Source organism: Lepidothrix coronata, unplaced genomic scaffold (genome assembly GCF_001604755.1).
Source record: "Lepidothrix coronata isolate B3197 unplaced genomic scaffold, Lepidothrix_coronata-1.0 Scaffold7, whole genome shotgun sequence".
NCBI lineage: Eukaryota > Metazoa > Chordata > Aves > Passeriformes > Pipridae > Lepidothrix > Lepidothrix coronata.
Window position 1 is genome coordinate 4,316,802 of NW_016690187.1, and position 21,766 is coordinate 4,338,567.

Genomic DNA, 21,766 nt, shown 5'->3' on the forward strand with positions numbered 1-21,766 from the left:
GTTAAAGTTACAATCAAACACAGTTTTCCGTAGAACAGTAAAGCACCCGGCAGAGGTAAGTGAGGTATTGGCTGTGCAGCATTTTCGGCCTTCTCCCACCTGGCAAGCGCACACGTGGGCCCTGCCCCATCTGCAAGGGGCAGGTGGGACATGCAGGGTGGGCGCTTTGCTGGGCCCGTGCCACCTTAGTGCCAAGATCAGCAGTACTCTCCTGCCCCAGATCAAGAGATACATTAACACGAGTCAGTCCCACAGAATAAGTCACATACACGATACATACAGAGAATTCACGTGCGTGTGCAAACACACTATTTCTGAATATATGTATATATGAACTCTTCTCTCTGTACGCCTACTAGACACCATAACATCACCTTTTTAATTATATATTTTCACCTATTGTTTGCCTAAGTTGGCTTTTCTAGTGTATGGTCCTTTTCCATTCATCCTTCCCCTCTCCTGTGATGTGAAGGGGATAAAATCATTGAGCAGCAGCAATCCAGCTTTGAAATGGTCTGGTACATTTCCTCTCACTGCCTCTGTTTCTTTTGTACAGTAAAATAACACCCCTGTGGAATTTGTCTGCGAAGAATGCCAAAAGAAATAAGGTGATTCAAAAGGAGAATCGGAGATACATTTACTGTTTCTGTCGGGTGCACAGTGTGAATTAAAAAACCAAAGGCCTTTGTGTGTGCGCGTCTCTGCGTGTGTGTATGAACCATGGATGTTCTGATGACACAGCTGCTGGTATCTGCTCCCCCAGTACACCTGCATCTTTCTTACAGCAGAGAAGTCTTTTCTTTTTTTCTAAAAACTTACTGTCTGAGGGAGCTCTTCATGAAACACTAGACAAATGTTCCTATTCCCACAGTACCGAGGAGCAGCTGTGGCACTGCTCATGTGTCCATGCTCATCTCCTCTCCAGATGTTGCTCCTCTCCCCAAACACCTGGCCTCCTGCACAATGTGTTTGCAGGGGCTGGGCAAACTGAGCTTCACAGCACATCACACCTTTGTTGCTCTGGAGTTAGCGAAGAAAAAAATTCCATCCCCAACCCCAACTATTTGCCAGGTGAAAGGTACAAATCAAGACACATCAGGTGTGTTGGAGCCCCTGAAAAAGGAAACCCAATGTGCTGGAAAGGTTTCTTGTTTACGTATGTGCAAGCTAACAGGGGTGATCAGTCTGTACTGAAATGGAAATTAGGACATTGGTTTGGGACCCAGCATTTGAATTCTTTTTCTCCATTTGTTTTCCTAATGCTCCTCTCCCACAGCACAGTAGTAAGTGGAGAAGTATCAGCTGCCAGACAGTGTAGTCAGACCACTTGAAAGTAGAAGGACCAGACTTGTTCTACTGGGCTCTACCCAGCAGAGAGTGGTGAAGAAGAGTGTTTTGCAGGGAAGGATGAAGGCCTCACTTGCTGTTTGATACAGCACTGATCATCAGATGGAGGAAAAATACTTCTTCTAAGGCACTTGTTCAAAGTAAAAAAAAGCACAGCTCATAAATAAAACTTGGGGTTTTTGCTACTGATCAGGAGCAGCGCAGCTTTGCTCCAAAGGGAATATGGCGGCAGCCGTTTGGTCCAGCGGTGCTGGTGGCACCAATTCATGCCCCCCAGCTCCAGGGAGAAAGACAGAACTGTGAAAGTGAGGGGGGCCAGTGGGTACCATGGCCAGGCTCTACCACAGGGGCTGTGGGTACGGCTCCAGCCTCCTTCCCTGTTCATTTTCTCTCCCTGGCACTTTGGAGAGGCCTTGGCACTGTACCTCAAGTCAAACCCCAAGTGAAGCCCCCTTCCCAAAGCCGTTGCCTAAGTGCCGGACACCTGACAGGCTCTATCTTTTGTTTGCTGCAATTTTCTCATTATAACAAAAAGAAAAATGGCAGGCTCAAGAGGGGTGGAAGATTCAGAGAGAGGCCTTCCTGATGAAGGCGTCAGTTGTTGCAATCAAAGATCTGGATTTAATAAATGGCTCTTATTCACAAATCACTTTAAGGCTCTTCAGCTTCTCTCAAAGAGGTGCTTCTACATATAGGGTTTCCTTTCTATTTTATTTCTTAATGATTTCAGAAAGCACTGTTGTTACCATTGACACTAAAGCCAGTATCCCACCTTTCCCCCACCACCAGGAGAAGGAAAGTTGAAGGTAACAACATACTTCCATTTTCAGGACTGCAAACTGCAGCTTCCTGTTCTTAGTGTGAAGTGCACAAATCCCTACAACAATATCTGGATGGAGTCTAAAATGGACAGGCTCTCTGCGTGTATGTGTGTGTATGTTATTTCTAAAGAAATCCCTCAGCCTTCTCAGCAACTCACCAGAGAAAGGAGGTGGGAAATAACAATCAACATTTAGTTTCTCACATCCAAAAGGTAAACCAGTCTCCCTCACCACATCCCAGCCACTCGCATCAGCAGAAAATGAAGATGAACCAACAAACGAGGGGCTCATTACCCCCTTTGCCCAGCACAGTCTGGTCTGCAGGAAAACCCACTCAGTCCTGGCAAAGTGCAACTCGCCAGCAGGACCTAGTGGCAGGAGCAACAACTCCCCTTATTCCCTGTTATGGCATTCAGTTCCCATAGAAAACAGCAAAAAAGTACCCCATGCCAGCCCACCTTATGAGGCACAATGCCAAGGGTGATCCCCAGGCACCCATCAGGCCTCCGAGCAGCACTTCTGGTGGTTCATCTTGACCTTGTGCTTGATGCCGTCGTACAGTTCAAAGTTGTAGTTCTCCAGCGTGGTGGAGCTCCGTGAGGACAGCCCGGCGTACGAGCACGTGCAGTAGAGGAGCAGACCAGCACAGATAGCCCCGAGGAGGACGCCCAGGGAGCTCATTGCTATAATGGTCACCAGGATGGGATCCAGGGTGTACAGCCAGCTTTTTTCTTTGTCCAGCTTCGGGGTTCCTGGAGAGTTAGTAGAGAACAGTGTGTCGTTCCTATCCGATCCAAAGTAATCTGCAGTGGAACGGGCACTTATTATCCAGGGATCACTTTTTATTCCCTCTCACCTTTACCCATTACTTACTTGGAGTTGTGACAGCTTTAAAAAGGTATAAGTATATATATCTGAGAATATTTCAGCAGGATTCACTAAACCGGGTCTAGAAATACTGTGAAGCACTGAACTACCTAGAAAGTTAGGCACTCTTAAATCACTTTTACACATCAGACCATTTACATGGCATGCTAGCAATTTACACCCCCCGAAACTCTAGCCCTTTCAGTGCCACTGGGTTCAAAGCTATGGAAACAATCTGTCACAGTTCTCAGACTTAATTTTCTTCATTTATAAGTCAAAATGCTATGCAAGCATCAATTAATGCTTGAAAGCTCACTTTCACTTGTTCTAACACAAATACAATATATTGACCTTGCAAGGTTGCTGGCTGTTTGAAAACAGGAAAAGAAAATTAATGTCTTTGTCCAGACACTAAGCCACCTCTTCAGTGTATGTTCTTAAGTGTGTTATAGCTCCTAATACCGACTAAAGCTGAGGTTTGTGAGTAATCATAGCATCTGATACTAAAACACAAGTTGGCACAGATTGTCCATGTGGCATTTGGGTACCAACCTGGATCATTGTCTTCAAAGTCTTGCTCAGAGCTTGGAAAGTCATCCTCCATTCTTGGGAAGTTCACTAGAACAACAAGATGGGAAGCACTGTTTGTTAAAATAGGCCTTTTTGGGCGTATTATTGCCACTGGTCACTGGATTGAGAGACCAGCCAGAAAAAAAGTAACAGTCAAAACTACTACAATGCTCTTTCTCATGGAAGGAGGAAGAACTCTTTCTTTTCTTCCTTTGGCCAAAGTCAGTGAAGACTCTTGCACCTTTGAGAGAACAGGATCTTCCCACTACATCACATTTCATGACCACCAAATGACCAGCTTTTAAGAAGAAAAGAGAGTGAAAAGCAAAGAAACCAGACAACCTGAATAGCACTAAAATATTGTCACTGGTGCCTGCATAATGGCCATAATTCACTATTAACATACTCCTGGGTATTACCCTTACAACTTTGAATAGGATCTTAGTGCCTTTCATTACTTGCCACTAATGCTGGATCCATTTAGCACACACTCTATTTTTCATCTTTCCCCATACATTTTACTGGATACAGAGCTTCAATGATCCAGTTCCTCTTTGGGTTTCAGATAAATTCATAGTAATTTGAGGAATTCGTGTATCATCATTATATGTTTTAATGCAAAAGCTGGTTGAAATTGGGAGAGAGGCAAATGGGTGTCCATATCTAGGCATTTATGTTAATATTTCTCTGATCCAAATTCCTTTCAGTGATGACATTTCTTTTTATTGTTCAGCACAGACCAAGGACTAGTAACCAAATGCACATACTATAATCTGAGCAGAAGTAAGCTATTTTCCTGTGCAGTCTTCCTAGCATTATCTCTACGTACAGAGAGATTTTTTCACTTCTTCACTTTTCCAAAAGAAAATGTCTTTTCATTTCAATCTGCCAAGACTTTTCAAAGCTGACTGTAACTTGGGGTCCTCAGCTGAGAAGGTGTCTTGAAATGATCAGGAATGCAGAAAATCAGGGACTACTAGAAAGCGATAGAAGTCACACCTTTGAAATAGTTGTGGTTGGAAACCAAGACTACTTTGTGTCTTGTGCAAAAATGGCAAGAAGAGTTTAAAGAGGTTACTTATAAACAACCAAAACCAAAGAATGTAACTTGTGACTAAAAAAACAAGTGCAAAGAAATTATTCAAAACCTTATAAGAGAATATTTCTGCATATTTGCATGGATATTTAGGACTTGAAAAGGCCTCTTGAATTTTCAAATCCATTTTTTGCTATCCCAGGCAACCATATCAGGCAATTCCTGCCAGCAACCTTTCAAGGTTCACTTCCAGAGCGGGGGGCTCTGCTGAACACCATGCTGCCTCAACACCACCTTACACTTGACTGCAGAGATCCTCTGTGCTAGTACTAATGATACCTTGCCAAATACCCATTCCTTGGGCAGAACTGTAACAACACGCAAGGGATTAAGGGATTTCTTTGAATTTTCAAGTGAATCTGGCAACAGGAACACACACAACCCTCCTGATGATGAGTTATGCTTTTAGTGAGTCAGGTAGTTAAAATGACTCAAGGCTGCTGGGAGATTGTTGAAGAAACATAGGTGCACACTGTCTTCCATAAATCCTCACTTTAGCAGCGAGTTCACATGATTTCTCAACATTTCTCGAACTGACAGGCCCAGATGGCAACATCTTAGGGCTGGGAGAATTGCCTGAGGGCTTCTTGCAAACATTTAGAACCAAACATGTGGAAAAATAACTTGCAAAGCAGTTCACACATGGAGTGTGCATTGCTAGTTGTCCATTGGAAGACAAGCAGTGAGATTTGCCATCCGTGTCACCCACACAACCCTACAGAAACTGTATGTTGCTCGAAGATGAGCAGAGGTTGAAATCGGGCCACAGTCTGCCCAAGGAGTCCATATGTGGGGAAAGACTGTTGGAAGTCATTTGCCTTTCCATATTGTAGCTGCTCTAAATTTTGTATGAGAACAAGCTAGCGATTTGGTCCTTTTGTTATTTCCCCGGGTAACCTTGAGGGAAAAGCCAGAAAAAAAGAAGTATTGGTTAATTAACACTTTCAAAAGAACACCAGTTTGTCCAGACTAAAAGGAAGGAGCGCTGGGAAAATGTGAAAAGAGAGAACATTTATACAAAAAGCCCAGCCCAGAATCTATTTACTCGTCTAGCAATTTGCTCAATTCCCCATGCTAATATGACTCTTAAGTCCTGCTTAAATGATATCTTCCTCCTTGCCCATTTTCCTTCCTCCTCAGGCCCTCATTCTTCTGTTCCCCACATGCCATTTCACTGCTATTCAACTATATGTTATCATGCAGGGCTCTACACCAGCTTTGGAAAAACATAATTTGACATTTCTTTTTCCATCCTGGGGTTTCTCGAGTCATTAACTGAATCAGCTGGGGTTGTGTGGGTGTCTGTGGGAATTGAAGCTGGTGGTCTCAGTTCAGTTCCTAGTGGAGATGATTTGGAATCTAGCCTGTCACAGAATCTAGCCTGCTATTTGTCATCAATGAGGCTCCTCTGGAACAAGTCTCAGCAATACTGTCACAAGTGAAGCAGGCCACATAAAGCAGCCCTCTTGGAAAGGGGTCCCCAGAAAAGCCCTTGCAAACTGCTGGGCAGAATGGGAGAAACATGAATCGCTCTCTGTTGTGGAGAGCTGCTTCTTTAAAGGGCAGCTTCCAGGAACAATTTAGTTTGTATTTTAATGGAGAAAAAAATATATTGGAGAAAGGGAGGCAAGAAAGTTAGGGGGAACTGTATTTAAACATGAAAGAAGAATGCTTTCTCCTGAGTGAAAGGCACTTTTTAAAGCTTGCGTGCTGAATGATGGCTGTGAGCACCTAGCCAGTCATGCCCAAAAGATGATGTTAGCAAAGATGCTGGAAACAGCCTGATGCCAAGAAAGATTGTTATCTGTTGGATCTGAGAGCACTACCAGCTAAAAGGCTAATTTACGGGACCTGAAAAAAAGAAATTAAATTCTAATCAAAGACAAGGACTGACTTAAGTACCATGTTTGTATGAACTCACGGAGGGAGAGGAGAGAATTAGTATTTCCAGAGTTTCAGTGTACATCTGTTTTAAAATAGTAGCAGGGCTGGGAGGGATTGGGCCAGGGCAGATGAAGGAGGCACAAGGGCAGACAAGGTTATCTGGTGTCTCACCATAGACATGTCTGTGCTTCTTGCAGGAAAGCTCTCCAAACCTGAGCTCAGCATGTCATATGGACTGGCATGTACTTCCCATCACCACACGTGCTGGATGCCAGCTCTTCTGCACAGGCTTACCAGCAATGCCCACCGCCTCAGGCAGAGACCTCTCCACAGCAGTAGCTCTTGGCTTGGTGCAGAGAACACCAAGTTCTGATTGCTGGAACCTGGACACATTCTTCCAAAGCAAATGACAACCATCAAGAAAAAAAAGTTGCTGTTTCTTTCTAGACTGACTTTGTCTGGTATAAATCCAGGCACTGAGTGCTGCCTCCTGCTGGGTCCCTCCACAGTGGGGCAGAGCTCTATCACCCCACATCTCTTTACACATAGGCATTTGCGGGTGGTGGCCATGGCGCCTCTTCAACTCTTTCTGGGTGAACAAAATGAGCATCTCAGCAGGAGGTGCCTTTCCCAAACAATATATTGAACTTGCAGCAATTTCCAGCTCTTTTTGTTGCCTGCCCACAGCTGCTCTGGCACAGGGGAGCCTGGCCTGGAGAGCACCCAGGATGCACTCCCACCATCCCCATGCTCCTGCTCCCCACTTTCTGCAGGGGTCCATGGGCTCTGGGGATAAAGGGGATGCACCAGGTGATGGTGGCTTGTGAGCATTGCTACCTACCATCTTTCACTCCACAGTAACATCTGTAGCTGTGCCTGCTGGTACAAAAGAGCAGAACATGTAGGAGGAAGGAGGAACAACAAATTGGTCTTTCTGGGGAAGTGAGCAGCACATGGTTGTTTCCCCACTGTGTAAAGGACCAGAGGCAGCCATCTACGTGCTCACTCCTCTCTCCTGCTGCTACAACATCCCTCTTGGCCAGTTGCTATCCGGCCCAGCAAGGAGAGTGTAGGAGGTGCACGACTGATTTGCTGCCAAACAGTGCCAACACTGCCCTGAAACATTAAATGAGGCCATATCCAGGAAAACGGGGGCAGAAACTGCCACTTTCCAGCCTTGGCAGGGAGAGACAGAGCTCTGTCTCCGCGCTCATCCTTGCTTTTCTATCTTTGCTCATTCCCAGTCCTTTTCTCTCAGCAGCAATAGCGTGACTCCAACACACGTCATTTTGTTTTGACACAGCCGAGCAGCCGTGGTGGCCTCGCCTTGACACCGCTCTGCTTGGCAGCAGTGCAACGTTGCTCCTCTGGCTGGGAGCCCCGGGGGCTGGGGGTGACACCTCCCACCCTCAGTGAATGGGGAAGCACTTCTCAAAGCAGGAGCACAGGCACCAGGCAGAAACACTCCCTCTGAATCCCTCATTGCTCTATTTCCAGCTGAAAATCCACCTCACTTCTGTCTTCCCCACTCCTCCAGAAACACAGAACTACTTTAGTTTACAGAAGGACTAAGTTCCTGCCAAATTTCAAATTAAAACAGTGCTTTGGCTGCAGTTGAGCATTAAAGAAAGCAAACAAGCAGCCACTCCCTGGCCTGGCCGCCCTCTGTGGTGCAGGAATCCTTGGACCTCATTCTCAGATTGCCTTGGGGCTGCCCTGGCAGTGGTCAATAGAGCACACCATGGAACCATCTTCTGGGGGGCACCGAGGAGCCTCTTGCACTCCTTGGGCTTCCCATGTGCAGAAAACATGTGGAAGTGTGGCTGGGCAGCTGAAGACCCCCCACCAAAAGCATTTGGAGACATGAAGGCAGGCTGGGTGCTTGAGGCAGAGGCGGATGTGAGCAGGCAGCTATTTCCAGCCCCGGTGCTGCCCTCCAACATGCGGCACCCTGCCCTGCTGCACACATGGCAGATGGCCAAGGTGGCTGCCCAAACAAGGACCCTGCCAAACCCTCTCTGCAGCAGACATGTCCCCTGTTGCAGCCTGATCCCTTCTCCAGTGTTCCCTGCTTTTGCACCTCTCCTCTGCACCAACACCAGGCCAGGGAAACAGTGGTGGTGGCATGCTGTATGCATGACAGTGGCATTACACAGCATGGTTTTCCTCTTCCTCTCCCTTAGTGCTGGACTATCTGGGTAAGGATACACTCACCAGTCCCAAACCGACTAGCTCCTTGGTGCAAGGGCAGCACTTGCCACCATGCAAGGACTTGGAGCTGGGGGAGAAGCTGGCAGCTCTGTGGCATCCTGATATGTTTATCACCCTCCCCGTTGTTGCTGTTTGTTTTTACAGCGCAGTGGCTAACGACACACGATTCCTCAAAGTGGCAGTCACGCCTGCAGTCTCTGCTAAGAGCCGCCAAAGCCACTGATGGAGGAGCTGTGGAGGAAAGCCAGGCGGCTGTCCAAGCTTGCCTTGGGGCCTCGCCTGCTGTCTGTGCGCCTCACTCTGCTGCCCTGACATAGAGTAAGCGGGGGCCGGCCCCGATAAAGTCAGCAGGTTTTCACAGGGTTTCTAGAGGGACAAAAATCCAATCAGAGCCCGTGCACAGTCTGGTTTCTACCTTGTTCTCTTGCACTCACCAGCAGAGGCATTTCATCCCTGCCAGGAAAAGCCAACCTCGCCCACACAGCCCGGAGGGAAGCGGCTCTGGCGTCCCTGTGCCGAGTGTCATCCTGCAGGTGCATGCCCTGGCAGGAGGCTGACCCAACTGTGCGGCCAGTCTCTCGGCTGGTGAATGAGCACTGCACTTTGCAGCCTGAGTGATCAGCCATCTCGGGCATGCTGACATTGCCAAGGCACAGCACAGCCCTCCCTTTCCCACAGCGCCCTTTGCTTTGCCAGGCCAGTGCTCCATCTCTCACATCCACATTAGGCACTGGCTTTGCCCCGTCATTTACAGAGAATGTCCATGGACTCCCTTCTGCCAACCGCATGGCATTGCTTTCCCTACAACACAGCAGCAACCATAAAGATACAAAGAGTGACACCATCACCCCATGTTCCACCAGGGAGCCATGCCCAGAGCCTCCACATGCCACACAGGAGACATCAGGCTTCCACCTCTAATACTGCTTCCTGAAATACAGAGCCCCAACAGCTACCCCAAAAAGTTTACCCCTTTTTTTAAGTAAACACTTGAATTCATGAAGTTACTGGCAGAAGAGTTTGCATCAAAATCACACTAAGTTGTATTTATTTCCTTAAACAAAGCATGCTAATTTAGCTGCTTTCTTCCCTATGATGTGCTGCAGCCTGAGCAGGACCCAACTCTCCGGTCAATCTGTCTGTGGCTCACGTAGGGAATAATTAGACCCTGAATGATTCTTCCCTTTTCGTCTGTTTACTTAACAGAATTTTTTTCTTCCTTGTTGAGAAGCCATCAGCTAGTTTCTCTCTCCCTGTTTTTCACATATGCATATTTGTTTTGAATTTTGCCTGAACAGTCGCTGAAGTGTACAAAATGCAAATTACAAGTGTATGGGCTTTGCTGTACAATTAGAGAAAAAAAAAAAAAAACCCTCCCCCAGAAAAGCAGCATGTGTCCTCAGCTTTGCTTGTGTTTGAACAGCCAATGTGAGGGATCACATTTGAATTATTTTTTTGTTGATGGCCTGAATTCCTAGTAAAGTCAGGAAGTTTCCTTGCAAAGCTGAGCTGTATGCCAGGGTAAAGAGTATAATAGAAGGAAAATAAATGAAGGAGGGAAGGAAAAACTTCTCAAACTGGCAACAAAATGTATTTCACATGAAAGGTGATGCTGCTGACTGCTGAAGGGCTGAAAGGTGCACCTAGAGAAGACAAGAAGCAGAACTGCTGCAGCAGAGGTCCCTGTAACAAGTTGGGAGGGCTCAGGTGAAGGAAAGGCAGGGGATGCACACCTCTCTAAACACTCTGTGCTGTGGCACCCAGGCCACTCCCGAGGAGGTCTCCTGCACAGTCTGACATGCAGAGGAAAGGACTGCACAGAAGAGGAACGTGTTGCTGTTTTCATTATTAATTTTAGTAACGGCTTACCCTTTTTTTGCTGTGCTCAGGGACAGTACAGCCGGCAGCCGAGCCAGCCACAGGGGCCCCGGGAAGTTGGATGTCCTGTCTCCAGGGGCCCCCTGAAGAAATTCTGCATAATCACATTGAGCAATTTAGCACTTAGGAAACATTAGTGAAATCCCCAAACAATCCCAAGTGTCAGTCCAGCTGCCCAAAAGTCCCACTAAGGACTGTTACAAGTGTAATGGATCTAAAAGCTGCTATTAATGGCCTGATCCTGAGTGCAGCAAAACAGGGTGCACACAGGAGATGCGCTGCAGGGAGCTGAGTCTGCACAGGACAAGAGCTTCACTTTGCTAAAAGAAATAGCCCTGATGCTCCAAAAGAAAACATGGAGTTTTGAAACTCAGCTTTGCTTCAGTCAACAGCATTCTCATTAGCAAAGAAAGAAGAAGAAAGAAAAACCCCAGATATTTGTATAAAAATATCATCATTTTATTACATTCCACACAATACATCTTCAAAGAATTTCAAAATTCCACAAGATATTTTTCACACACAGGCAACTGGGCAACGCTGGGGATGTCAGGGTTTGAGGAGCAGGGGAGAACTGGGAGTAAAAATCTTGAAGTGACCTTCTGTTTTGTCTTTGGTGATTTTGGTTTGAAGGACAGGGTGCCACATTCTCCTCTCTGACATGCCAATGCATACTTGCTAAGTCCATAAGGGTGAACTTGGTCAAAGTGAGGAGATCATCTGAACTAGGGAGACTGAACTGACTTTGGAAATGTGACAGTATCATCTGCTGACGTGGCTTATGCCGACCTGATAATGCAGCAAGGGCATGCCAGTATTTCACATCTGTTTTAATTTGCAGCTGGCTGAGGGGGACAGGATTTCACATCCCAAACCATATGCACCCCAACACCAGTGCTGTGTGATGAGGAGGCTCATGATGAAAGCACCCTGGCCCTGAAGCCCCTCTCCAGGCACCCTTAAATGGTACTGCCTTTAAAGTGACAGGAGCTCCCCAGGTCCCTTCTGGCCCTGCTGAGACAGGCATGTCCCTGCTGCTCTTGAAAACCTTGTAGGAGCTGGGCCCGGCTCCCAGGTGCAAGGCTGCCCCAAGCACCCACCACCCCAGTGTGCTCACCATGGCACATCACCCTGGGTTTTTTCTGCACTCCCTGCATGTTTTAGACACTTGCTGCTGCAGCTGAGGGGGTCCCACTGAAATCTGTTGTGGAAACAGCATGGAGAGCTGAAACTGGCTGCATGAATTAAGGCAAGGAGGTGGGGGAGAGTGACACCCCCATGAGCAGAGATCCCTTGGGGATAGGGCTCTGCTGCCATAGGGGTCAATACCACTTACGCACAGCACCGTTTGTATTTCTACTTTTTTTCCCAGACCAAAAGGAAGCTCAAGACTGCACTGAAGTTAACAGAGCTGCTCAGCTTGATTCATCTTATGCAATATTCATGGGCAAAGAAGGGATGGGCACTAGCAAGTTTAGGAGGGGGGAGGGAATCTGATCACTGATCACAAATGAACACAAACAAGATGGAGAACCTTGCTCACCGGAGGTACTTTTTTTTGCCTGCAAACAGATTAGGGTTAACAAGTCAAACCACTTTTGCATGTCATCATTCAGTAATTTATATAAGGCATTTCCACTACAATATGCTGGGCCATTCAACAGTCAGAGGCATGTGGAGGCTCCTCCTTGCCTCCCGAGTTAAGCAGCAGCAATAGCTGGGCCCCCCAGGTGCACAGGCTGGGCTTTGCTTGCTAGATGTTACTGGCACTCTAAGAAGCAGAACATTAGCAAACGCAAAACTGATATTCGAGAAAGTCAACTGGCAATTTTTATGATTCAGCAGCTATGAATTGGGCAGAGGAAAAAAAAACAAACCCAGAAAGGGGAACTATACTTGTCCCTTGAACATTTCTAGCAGAAAAACAAGGAGGAGCCCTCTCCCCCTTCCCCCTGTAAAAGCAAAACCATCAGCACCCAGAGCGAGGATACTTATTAAATAAATAAACCTTCAATTCTCAAGAAACTACAGTATTTAGCATCCACTAAGACCTGCTGAAGTCTATGTGTTACCCTAAGGCTGGCTTTAACATATACAAACAAAACATTCATTATGAGCTTCTCTGATATAAGGCAACTTCAAATAGATTCACTTGTGGGTGGGGGAAGAGGAGGGTTTCCCCTCCCTCTTCCATACAATGGCTGTGTTATCATGTTGGTTGCAGAAAGAATAAGATGTAGAGATCTTACTTTTTGAACATCTATGGACCTCTCTGGATTCTTCTAGCCATCTGAGGTGGACATTCCTACTGTCCAGCCTGGCCTCTTCTCAATTTGCACCCAAGACATTTAACACTATCAAACAAGAAACCCAGCCAAAGCTAGATAAGGCAACAAAAAAGCATTGCTCTCTTCCCCAAGTAAACAAATCAGGACATTCACCATAAACACATCCCAGACCTTCCAGAGAGGAGGTGGGAAGGGGGGGGGAATTAACAACAACAAAAAAGCATTCCCTGTGCAAGTAGAAGCAACGATAAGCAAATTAAAAAGGGGCTTTTTCTAAATACACAGTCAGTCAGTCATACACACTCCCATACACACTCTCAGACACAGCATGCATGCGCACGAGCCTCACACACAAGCTTCCAGGCTCGCCATCAAGTTCCCTTGCAGGCTGCCTACTGGGAGGAGAAAAAAAAAACCAAAACAAAGAAGCTGACCAGCAAAAAATATTCCCCAAATAAACACAACAAAACAAAAAAAAATCCCCACCCCAAGACTCCTTGAAAAGTAATCGAAAGGGAGTGTTCACTTCTGAAGTGAAGGGGCGGTGTGTCTCTTCTTGCAATCCAAGATGCAGCATTAGTTTAGTTTGTAAAAGATTCGGGGAGGGTTGGGGGACGGAGAAGGGACGGAGATGTCTAAGAGTTCACACATATGTTAGGTAAGGAAAAAAGTGCAAAACTGAGGCAACGTATTTGAAGTCTTAGTTTCTGTCTGTCTGTCTGTTTTGTGTTTTGTTTGCTCTCTTGTTCCTGTTCGGCTCTCAGCAGCGCGAGCTGGGGTCTTGCTCTAGTTTTATGGTTAGGGTGGGCTCCACGGCCACGGGGGCCCCGTTGGCATAATGGGAGGTTTTGTAGGTGATGGAGTGATCGCTCTTCTTGGCCGCATAGCGGAACCGGTGGTAGTGGAGCACAAGGGCCAGCGCGACGGAGACCAGCACCACAACAGCACCTCCGGCGGCAATAACGTAATACCAGTAGGCTGGGATGGGCTGCACTGACACCGTGTCCACTGTGGGCTCGGTCCCTGGCAGGAGGGTTGCCCCTGGGGAGGAGACACAGAACAGGGTTGCTAGGTGGGAGGCATGCAGACGCATAAAAAGAAACACACATGCTTTCAAGAGTACAGCACGGAGCAACGCAAGGTCCCACAGCCGCCTCCGGGTATGGGGCGTGCTCCTAGGGGAGGGCACAGCCTGGCATTTGCTGAGCCCGCATATTCAAGGGCCTTTTTCTTCCCTTTTAATTAATCAGGCTGCCTGGATCGCAATACAAATTCCATATGCACGCTATTATTACTGTTATTTCTGGCATCAACAAATGTTTTTTTCCCTTCTTTTTTTTGGCCATCTCCAGATCAGCCACCTGGTTTTGTCTCCACATGGCAGATGTTGTCAAGCAGTGACAAAACACATCATGTTCCTAATTGGAAGAAAAGCATAATCTCAGATGGCCAAGGAAGTTACTACAGGAGACTGGGAAAGAGATTACAAGGAGAAGCATTTGTTGTTCTTACTGAAAAGACAGAGAAGAAGATCTCTATTTGAAAGTGCTCTGCACACAGATCTAGTCTCACTAGGTGCCCCATTCACAAACCTACAGATTTCCTTATTATTTTTTAAAGTGAGAACGGATGGTTATAATTATTTACATGGCACGGGCTGCAAAATTCAACCCAACACTCATATAAGAAACTCATGCTCTTTCCAGCTTAAGCAAGCCAGGATTATGAATTCATGCTGGTAAAGCGACATGTCCAGGGAGGGCTGGAAAAGCACGTGCCTCCCTTGAATCCAAGGGCAGGCAGTGCCCATCCTCAGCTCAGCGATGGTCAACCCTTCCTACTCTTGCAGCTGTAGTATGTTGCAGGGCATGGCTGCAAGGCGCTGCTCTCCCTTCCCAGGTCATCCTGGGACAGCTCAGCACACATCTGTTGATCAGACACGCTGAGCCTCACCACCTGTCCACAGAGCATGTCCACACACGTGGCTCTGCAGGCACTGAGCACCGGGGTCGGCTCACGCCCACGGCCCGCGACCGGCTTTGCGCTACCGCTCCTGCACACGCCGCTCTCACCTCCCCAGCAACACTCGTGGGAGAAAGCTGTAAATAACTATGGAGAGATGCATTTTTGCACCACATTTATTTACTGGCTATTTCAAGGGGGCTGGAGTCCCCAGGGAACTCTCTGAAGGGTTTGCTCTGATGCAGGACACACTGACCCCCGAACTCCGCTCACCCTCTCCTCTTGCCCCTGGCCTGCTTGTGGGGAGCAGCCCCCTGGCTAGGTGCTGGCAAGAAGAACTCTGGGGGCTGCTGGGTTTGGTGTCAGCATATCAATGAGCTCTGTGCTAACCAAACCCCAGCTGGGTTTCCTGAGTAGACTTGGAGGATGCCAAGGGGAAAATACAAAACAGCTCAGGATGCACTTAGCTTTGCTAGCAGCAAGGGCATCTTGCAGCACACCCTCTGCCCTCCCCTCCAAACACTGCCCTAATAGCAGAGCCACTGGCTGGAAATTTGGGATGGCGATGGCTTTTCTTCTGCTAGGAGCACAGGAGATTAGGCAAAGTGATGGTTCCTCTGCCACTCACAAGGCTTTCCTTCCCTCCCCTTTCCTCAAAACCTGGGCACAGGGAGTATAAAATAAGAATGAACACTTCACCCAGATGAATAGCTACAACAAAAAACCCCCTCAAAACCTAGAAAAAAACCCCACACAGGCAAAACAAATCCTGTTTTTACAGAGCAGGAGGCTGGGAACCACCCACATATTTGTCACTGAAGGCAAGAAATTCGGATGTCTCAGGAGAAGACTAAATGCCAGATATGCCACCCTCGACCCATCTCACCCCAGCTGCCCCTTGCCATCAGGAATGGGGGTGGTCCTGTCCCTCCTGCCCTCCAACGGCACCTGCAGAACAGGGATGCAGGGTGAGCTGTGTGTTGGGGATGGCACAGGTAGGGAGCAGGCAGCCCTCTGCCTCCTTCTCTACCTCCACTGGCCACCCTGGGTGGGGGGAATGAAAGCAGCACATCCCTGCGCTTCCCCAAGCAGCTGCTGCCCCTCACCTGTCTCTATGGGGGGTGGCAGTGTGGGACACCCCATGGGGGCTGCTGCTTGCTCCCTATGAGGCTGAGCATGTTCAATGCTGCCTTGAGCTGCACTGATAACCCACCACTGTCTCCCACCACAGATCCAGCTGGGCAAGCCGCCCCAGACCCAAATGTGACCCACCACCATCCCCAATGGATCAGCAACACCTTGCCTGTGCTTGACAGCACCGGGGTGCAGGGCTGACCCCTGCAAAGATTGTGGGGCTGCTCGCTATGTAGAGGCCACTTGTGTTTACACTTAGTGACACAACTGCTTACATAGCGCCTTGCTCCAGCAAGAGATTTATGGGTGAACAGCCTCTCACACCACTGATATGCACCAGGTCCCACCAGTGGAAACTGGGGTGGGGAAAGGGGGCAGGTGCCAGGGATGCCAACAGCTCCTGAGTCTCAAGAGAGCAGGAGGAAGGTTTCCTCCTGATGGCTGTATATTGTCCACCAGAGGACTGGGAGCACAAAGGGGGGTCTGCCCTTTGCCCATGCACCGCTGTCTGCCTGGGGATGGAGGGAAGCAGCATGATGCGCCCCAGATGATCCCACTTGTGTGAAGGATCCCTGAGGATCTCAAAGCAGCTGGAAGCCAACCCCTGCTTGGCCCTGACCCACTCCAGATGTCCCTGTGCAACAGCCAGGGCTGCAAGCATGAGGGGTGGTGCAGAGCCCTTCCTTAGCCCCTGTTTCCGCACTGCATGGCCCTGCTGAGGAGATAGCAGAAGTCTGGAGAGTTCATTTAGCAACTGAAGTCATTAAGGAATCACACTCAGTTGTCTCTAAGCCCTAACGCAGCCAATTCCCAACGTTAATGATTGTTCTTCCTTACATTGCCAGCCACTAAATATAGCTGCCCATCCACTCAGCACACAGCACTGATGTTATCTGCTCTGTTTTTACTGGCTCTAATGCTCTCTGCAAGTTTTCTGTTATATCAGTGGAAAAGTTCATTGCTCAGGGAGATGGAAAAAAAAATCCATCTTCCTAACTTAATAATTTTTCCACTCCCCTTTGCCTTCCGCCACACACACACACTCTTGCCCTTCCTCATTTATTCACTAGTGCTCTCGTCTTAATAAAGAACTGCCTCCCGCTGTTGCTGTCAAGTTTGTGGCTGCTGTGTTTATGGCTTGGGACACCAGTCAATGGAAACTGGATTTAATCCCTACAGGGTGGATATTTCATGTGGGTGTGCTGCTGGTGCTCACACCTCCCACCTGTCCAGGTACAGCCCCATCCTCTTTCCAATAGGGAAGACTCTACAGGGATCAGTTTTGGAGCTCTGCAGCAAGAATCAAAACCCAAAAGAAGGAAAAGCATAAGTCATCTTGGGAAGAAAAGGAGAAAACCCTTTCCAGAGAGCCTCCTAGAGGGCTGCCTGCCTTGCTCTGCCACTTCCATGTCACAGGTAATATTCCTTTCCGAAATCACTGACATTAACTGCTGTGGACAAGCAACACAGCTGGACTTTTCACAGATGGCACAGATGAAAGCAAGTATTACACTCATCTAATCTGAATGCTACAAAACCAGTGTCAGCTTCAACCCCATAACTGCCACCGGTCATTTCTCCAGGAAGATATCTGATTTCAAGATACCTGGTGTGAGAGAATCCACCAGTCCCAAAGGCAAATTCTTCCCGTGGTTTGCCTCCACATTCTTTGGAATACACCTCTTATTTTTAGCCTGATATTTATCTAATTCCTTGCTTCCAGACACTTGTTATACCCTTTCTTTAAGGGTGAAATGCATCAACTCTCAAATGCAGCACAGTTTAAACACACTTACTGGTCTTGTAAGATCCCGACCCACTAGCTGAAACGTATTCCACCTACGCAGTTCTCTTCTTATTATTTGCCTTGTGATCCTGGAGCCTGTAAGGTGCATATTTTCAGCTTTGCTCACAAGCCAGGAGAGGAAGGATTTGCTATTATTTTTAATGGCATCTGACTTTGTCAGCTCATCATGTAATTGCAGGGGTGGGGGCTATAGAACATCTCAGTAATTTCTGCATAGTCTTTCCTCTCCAACTCCTTTTTATCCAGCCAGGGATTTCTTCCCCTCATTTTACCCTCTCCTTCTGCTGGGCATCTCTGTCTTTCCCTCATTTTAATTATTATCATGTAATTGCCTCCAGTCTTACTTCTTCATCTTTTCCCTCTGCATTTTGCTCTTTCCCAGGTCACTCCATCCCTCTGTGCCATCCATTCCTGCCTGTCATCCAGGGAAACCTTCTCAACCTTTCGCTGCAATTGCTCCCTGTTAGGACCAATCCTAGGATGTCCTTGAGGGAGCCAGGAATGGGCAGGAGCCACTGGAACAAGCTGGCAAGTTCCAGTGTGAAGGGGAGGTGTGCCTGTAACAGCATCTGCCCGTGCTGCTCAGGGACCTCACTGTCGTTCCCCAGCCAGTGTGCCCTGGGGAATACGATGGGGAAATGGAGGCACATAGGCAGCAGGGCTGGGGGTGAAAGGAAAAAGAAACAACATGAGTTAGCAGCAGTTTAGAACAGACTCAGTGTGAGGACCCAGAGAGAGGTTCAAACTGAAGATAACACACATGTAACAAAAGACAAGGATGGTGTTCACAAAATAGATACCAGACCAGGCTTAGGAGAACACAGAGCAACGACGTAAGTAAGGAAGGGTTGTGAGGCTTTAACTGTCAGCTGAGAATACTGCAGCAGCTTTTCAGTAACGTCACAAGCCTGAATATCAGATCAATAAGCAGCCTATAAATAAGCAAACCTAAATTCCTAGATGTTACAGTATGGGTATGACTGTAAAACACAGTGTTACACCCTGCACTTGTCCCTCACGTTGGCAACACTCCACAGCCTGCATCCCCAGGGATGGAGTTGACTTCAGTCTGTCTACCTTTCCTTTACTGCCACAGATCCCAGTGCACATACCCCATGAGAGACAGCTTTGCCCACACCGAAATGCAGTTGCTTCTAGGGTAGAGTCCAGCCATACCTTACAGTTCACCAGCATAGTAGGGGAGGGAAAGAGTACAGATATCACGTTCAAGCAAAAGCAAAGGGCATGTTGACTGAATTGACAAAACAACTTTAAAGTTAAGGGGAGCCCCAACTTTGCTCTTCATCACAACAAAACCCTCAGACACTGCTGAAAAGGCAGGCAGGAAAACAAAATCCAAAATCAAAACACAGGGAACCCCCCTCAGACTAAACTCATCTTCTCTGCAAAAGCAGATAGCTTTTCCCACCCCAGAGCAAGACAAACAGCATCCCTACTGACTGCTTAAGGGGAAAGGCAGTTTTTCAGAGTTCCTCACCTTTTCTCTTACTCTGTAGGTTTGATCAGAGAAATGCTGGTTTCTGTGCTCCAGGCTAGTATTAAGCTATTAAATGCACCATTTCACCTTGTTTTCCTTTTATTGACTGTCACCTTCAGAGCTCCTCATGGCAGTTTGCTCTCCCACTTCTACTTCCCAACTCCTTTCCCCTTCCAAGCAGACCGATCCCACCTTCTTTCACCAGCATGTCAAACACCACCACTGCCAGACCATCTATGAACTGGAGAACCACCTTCCCTCACAATAATGTGAGTTACTGCCACCAGATTTCACTTCAATTGGCTACTTTTTTTTTCATTTAAGTCAGTTGAAAACTACTCCTCAGCTTTCCCATTTTGAGCTTAGCTGCTCTTCAGGAGGCTGAGTGCCTCTTGTGATGGTTTCCTAATGCTATTCAGTCCCAAGACAGGGGGACTTGCCTGCTTGCCTGCCCTGTCACCTAGCAGGAGTCACAGGGTGCCACCTCCTGCTGCTGTGGCGGGGGAGGTTTAGTACACACTTGCCATTTCAGTGCTCAGATCATTTGCTGTTTGTACAAGCACACACATTGCTTTCCTTCGATGTAAAAGCCCATGCCAGCAGAATAAAACCACCGAGAGAAGTGCAGTTTTACCTGGAAAGTACGAGTTTTCACCTGGGAAAGCCGTGATGGGTTCTGCAGAGGAGAAACAAAAACTAGTATTAGAGAGGGGAGTATGACACACAAGGCCCCTCGTTCATGTCTCTACTGATCTGCAGTGACCAAGTGGAGCAGGCATGTGGCTGTGCCGCACAGAAGCCACTCAATGGGAACAGCACAGAGAACCAGCCAACCTCACCAGGACAGGGAGAAACCCGGCTCAGCTGGGGACCAGCCAGACGCAATAAGCTTCGATTCAGACACAGACTTAAGAGAAAAATATGTCTGAGGTTGAAGGTCATTTGGATCCATCCTGGCTGAGCTGAGTCATCCAATGACAAAGCCTCACCTGGCCCAGTGATGAAACCCCGAAACCCCCTAAATTTCCCAAAGTGGTTTGGTTTCTGGCTCAACTCTGGCACTGTTATTCACATGGGAACTATGTTACTTCTGGGCAGTGATGCCATGCTGCTCTCCATCTCACAGTGACAAGAAACAAAAGCAAGTGATTTTTTTTCTTCTTTCTAGATACTTTGAAGAAGTAATCTATTACAAATTACTGGATCTGAAAAGCAATAATCGCTACTTACTACTGATTACTTTCTCGGAGAAGTAATAGGCTTCTGATTATTTTTAGATTACTTCTGCATTATGCCTGTGAGTCACAGAAGCAGACTGGCTCGACTGAGTGTTAGGAAATCATCACTCGGGTTCAAAATGCGAATGACACATTTGTCAAAGGAAAAAATTATTTTGACTTATTAGCGTTCTTTCATGCTAAAAAGGAGTCAGATTACTTCCAAAGATTATGTTTGAAAAGACAGTAGTCTGTGCTGGAGTCAGCTATTCTCATGGCTCTGACAGAGAGAGAGCAGCACTGCATCTCTACCATTTCATTATTATTTTGGTGAAATCGGAAATGACCCCTTAGTTATGTTAAAGTTTGCAGTGGGAGCCCTTTGCTGGAAATGATCTGAAACAAATGTTCCTTATGGGTTATAAGATCCACATTCAACTTCCTAGATTGGGAAAAATAATTTTGTGTAGCAGTTTGGTGTTATTTTTAGGGCTGGCAATGCTTGAAACTTTGTAATTTATTAATGCTTTTGTTTTTGAAATATTAAGCTTTAGGTTCATGAGGCTCAAGATACAGTAACCCTGGAGATAGGTGAATTGCTGAGCTCAAAAGAAGTCAGATAGGAAATGCTATTAGTGTTAATCATTGGTCTTGCTTCTCTTTAATGCCATAGAAGGCAAGGGATTAAAACACCACAGTAAAGCCTTAAATACAGGGAATTTGACATCTGAAGTATTAGCTCCTTTGGCAGATGGGAGACCAGCAGAGTTCAAAGCATCAAAGAAACTGGGACTCAGCACTCAAGAGCATCTCTGGGGCAGTCCTAGTCCTCTGTTCTATTATCAATCCTGGTTACTGTACCATTTTCGCCATTGCTTGCCTGCACACGAGGGCAAGCCATGGGACCAGCCTTTCTCAATCACAATTTGTCGGGTGCTTCCTCCCCTGAGAAACCCCTCTTTGAAGAAAGCGTTTGTCCTGCTTGAGTAAGGAGGCACTGGGATCCTTCCTTGGTGGGGGAGAGGAGAGCAGCTTCCTTGAATGGGGCCTTTCAAAGCCCAGAAGGGAGAGAGGCTCTGCTCCACTGACTTTTTCCATTGGCTTCAGGATGGGTCGGACACCTTGCAGGTGTTTAGCAGTAAAACATGCCCCCCCAGGCCGTGCAGAAGCGTAGGACCTAGTTACT

At 47.3% G+C, this 21,766-nt stretch overlaps 1 protein-coding gene across 3 annotated transcripts in view; it reads right to left on the reverse strand.

The window, feature by feature from the left end:
• Positions 1-6: 6 nt before the first annotated feature.
• Positions 7-21,766, reverse strand: part of NRP2 (neuropilin 2) — an 88,330-nt gene continuing 66,570 nt past the window's right edge. The window contains exons 15-17 of one of the 3 annotated variants that reach the window (XM_017837834.1): positions 19,998-20,039; positions 3,588-3,653; positions 7-2,920 (exon numbers count right to left, since the gene is read on the reverse strand). In XM_017837834.1, the coding sequence (XP_017693323.1) occupies positions 2,667-2,920; positions 3,588-3,653; positions 19,998-20,039 (362 nt within the window). In that variant the 3' untranslated portion in view covers positions 7-2,666. Of the gene's footprint in view, positions 2,972-3,587; positions 3,654-11,111; positions 14,004-19,997; positions 20,040-21,766 lie in introns of those variants that run through there. The other 2 variants (XM_017837828.1, XM_017837842.1) reach the window with 2 other exon arrangements.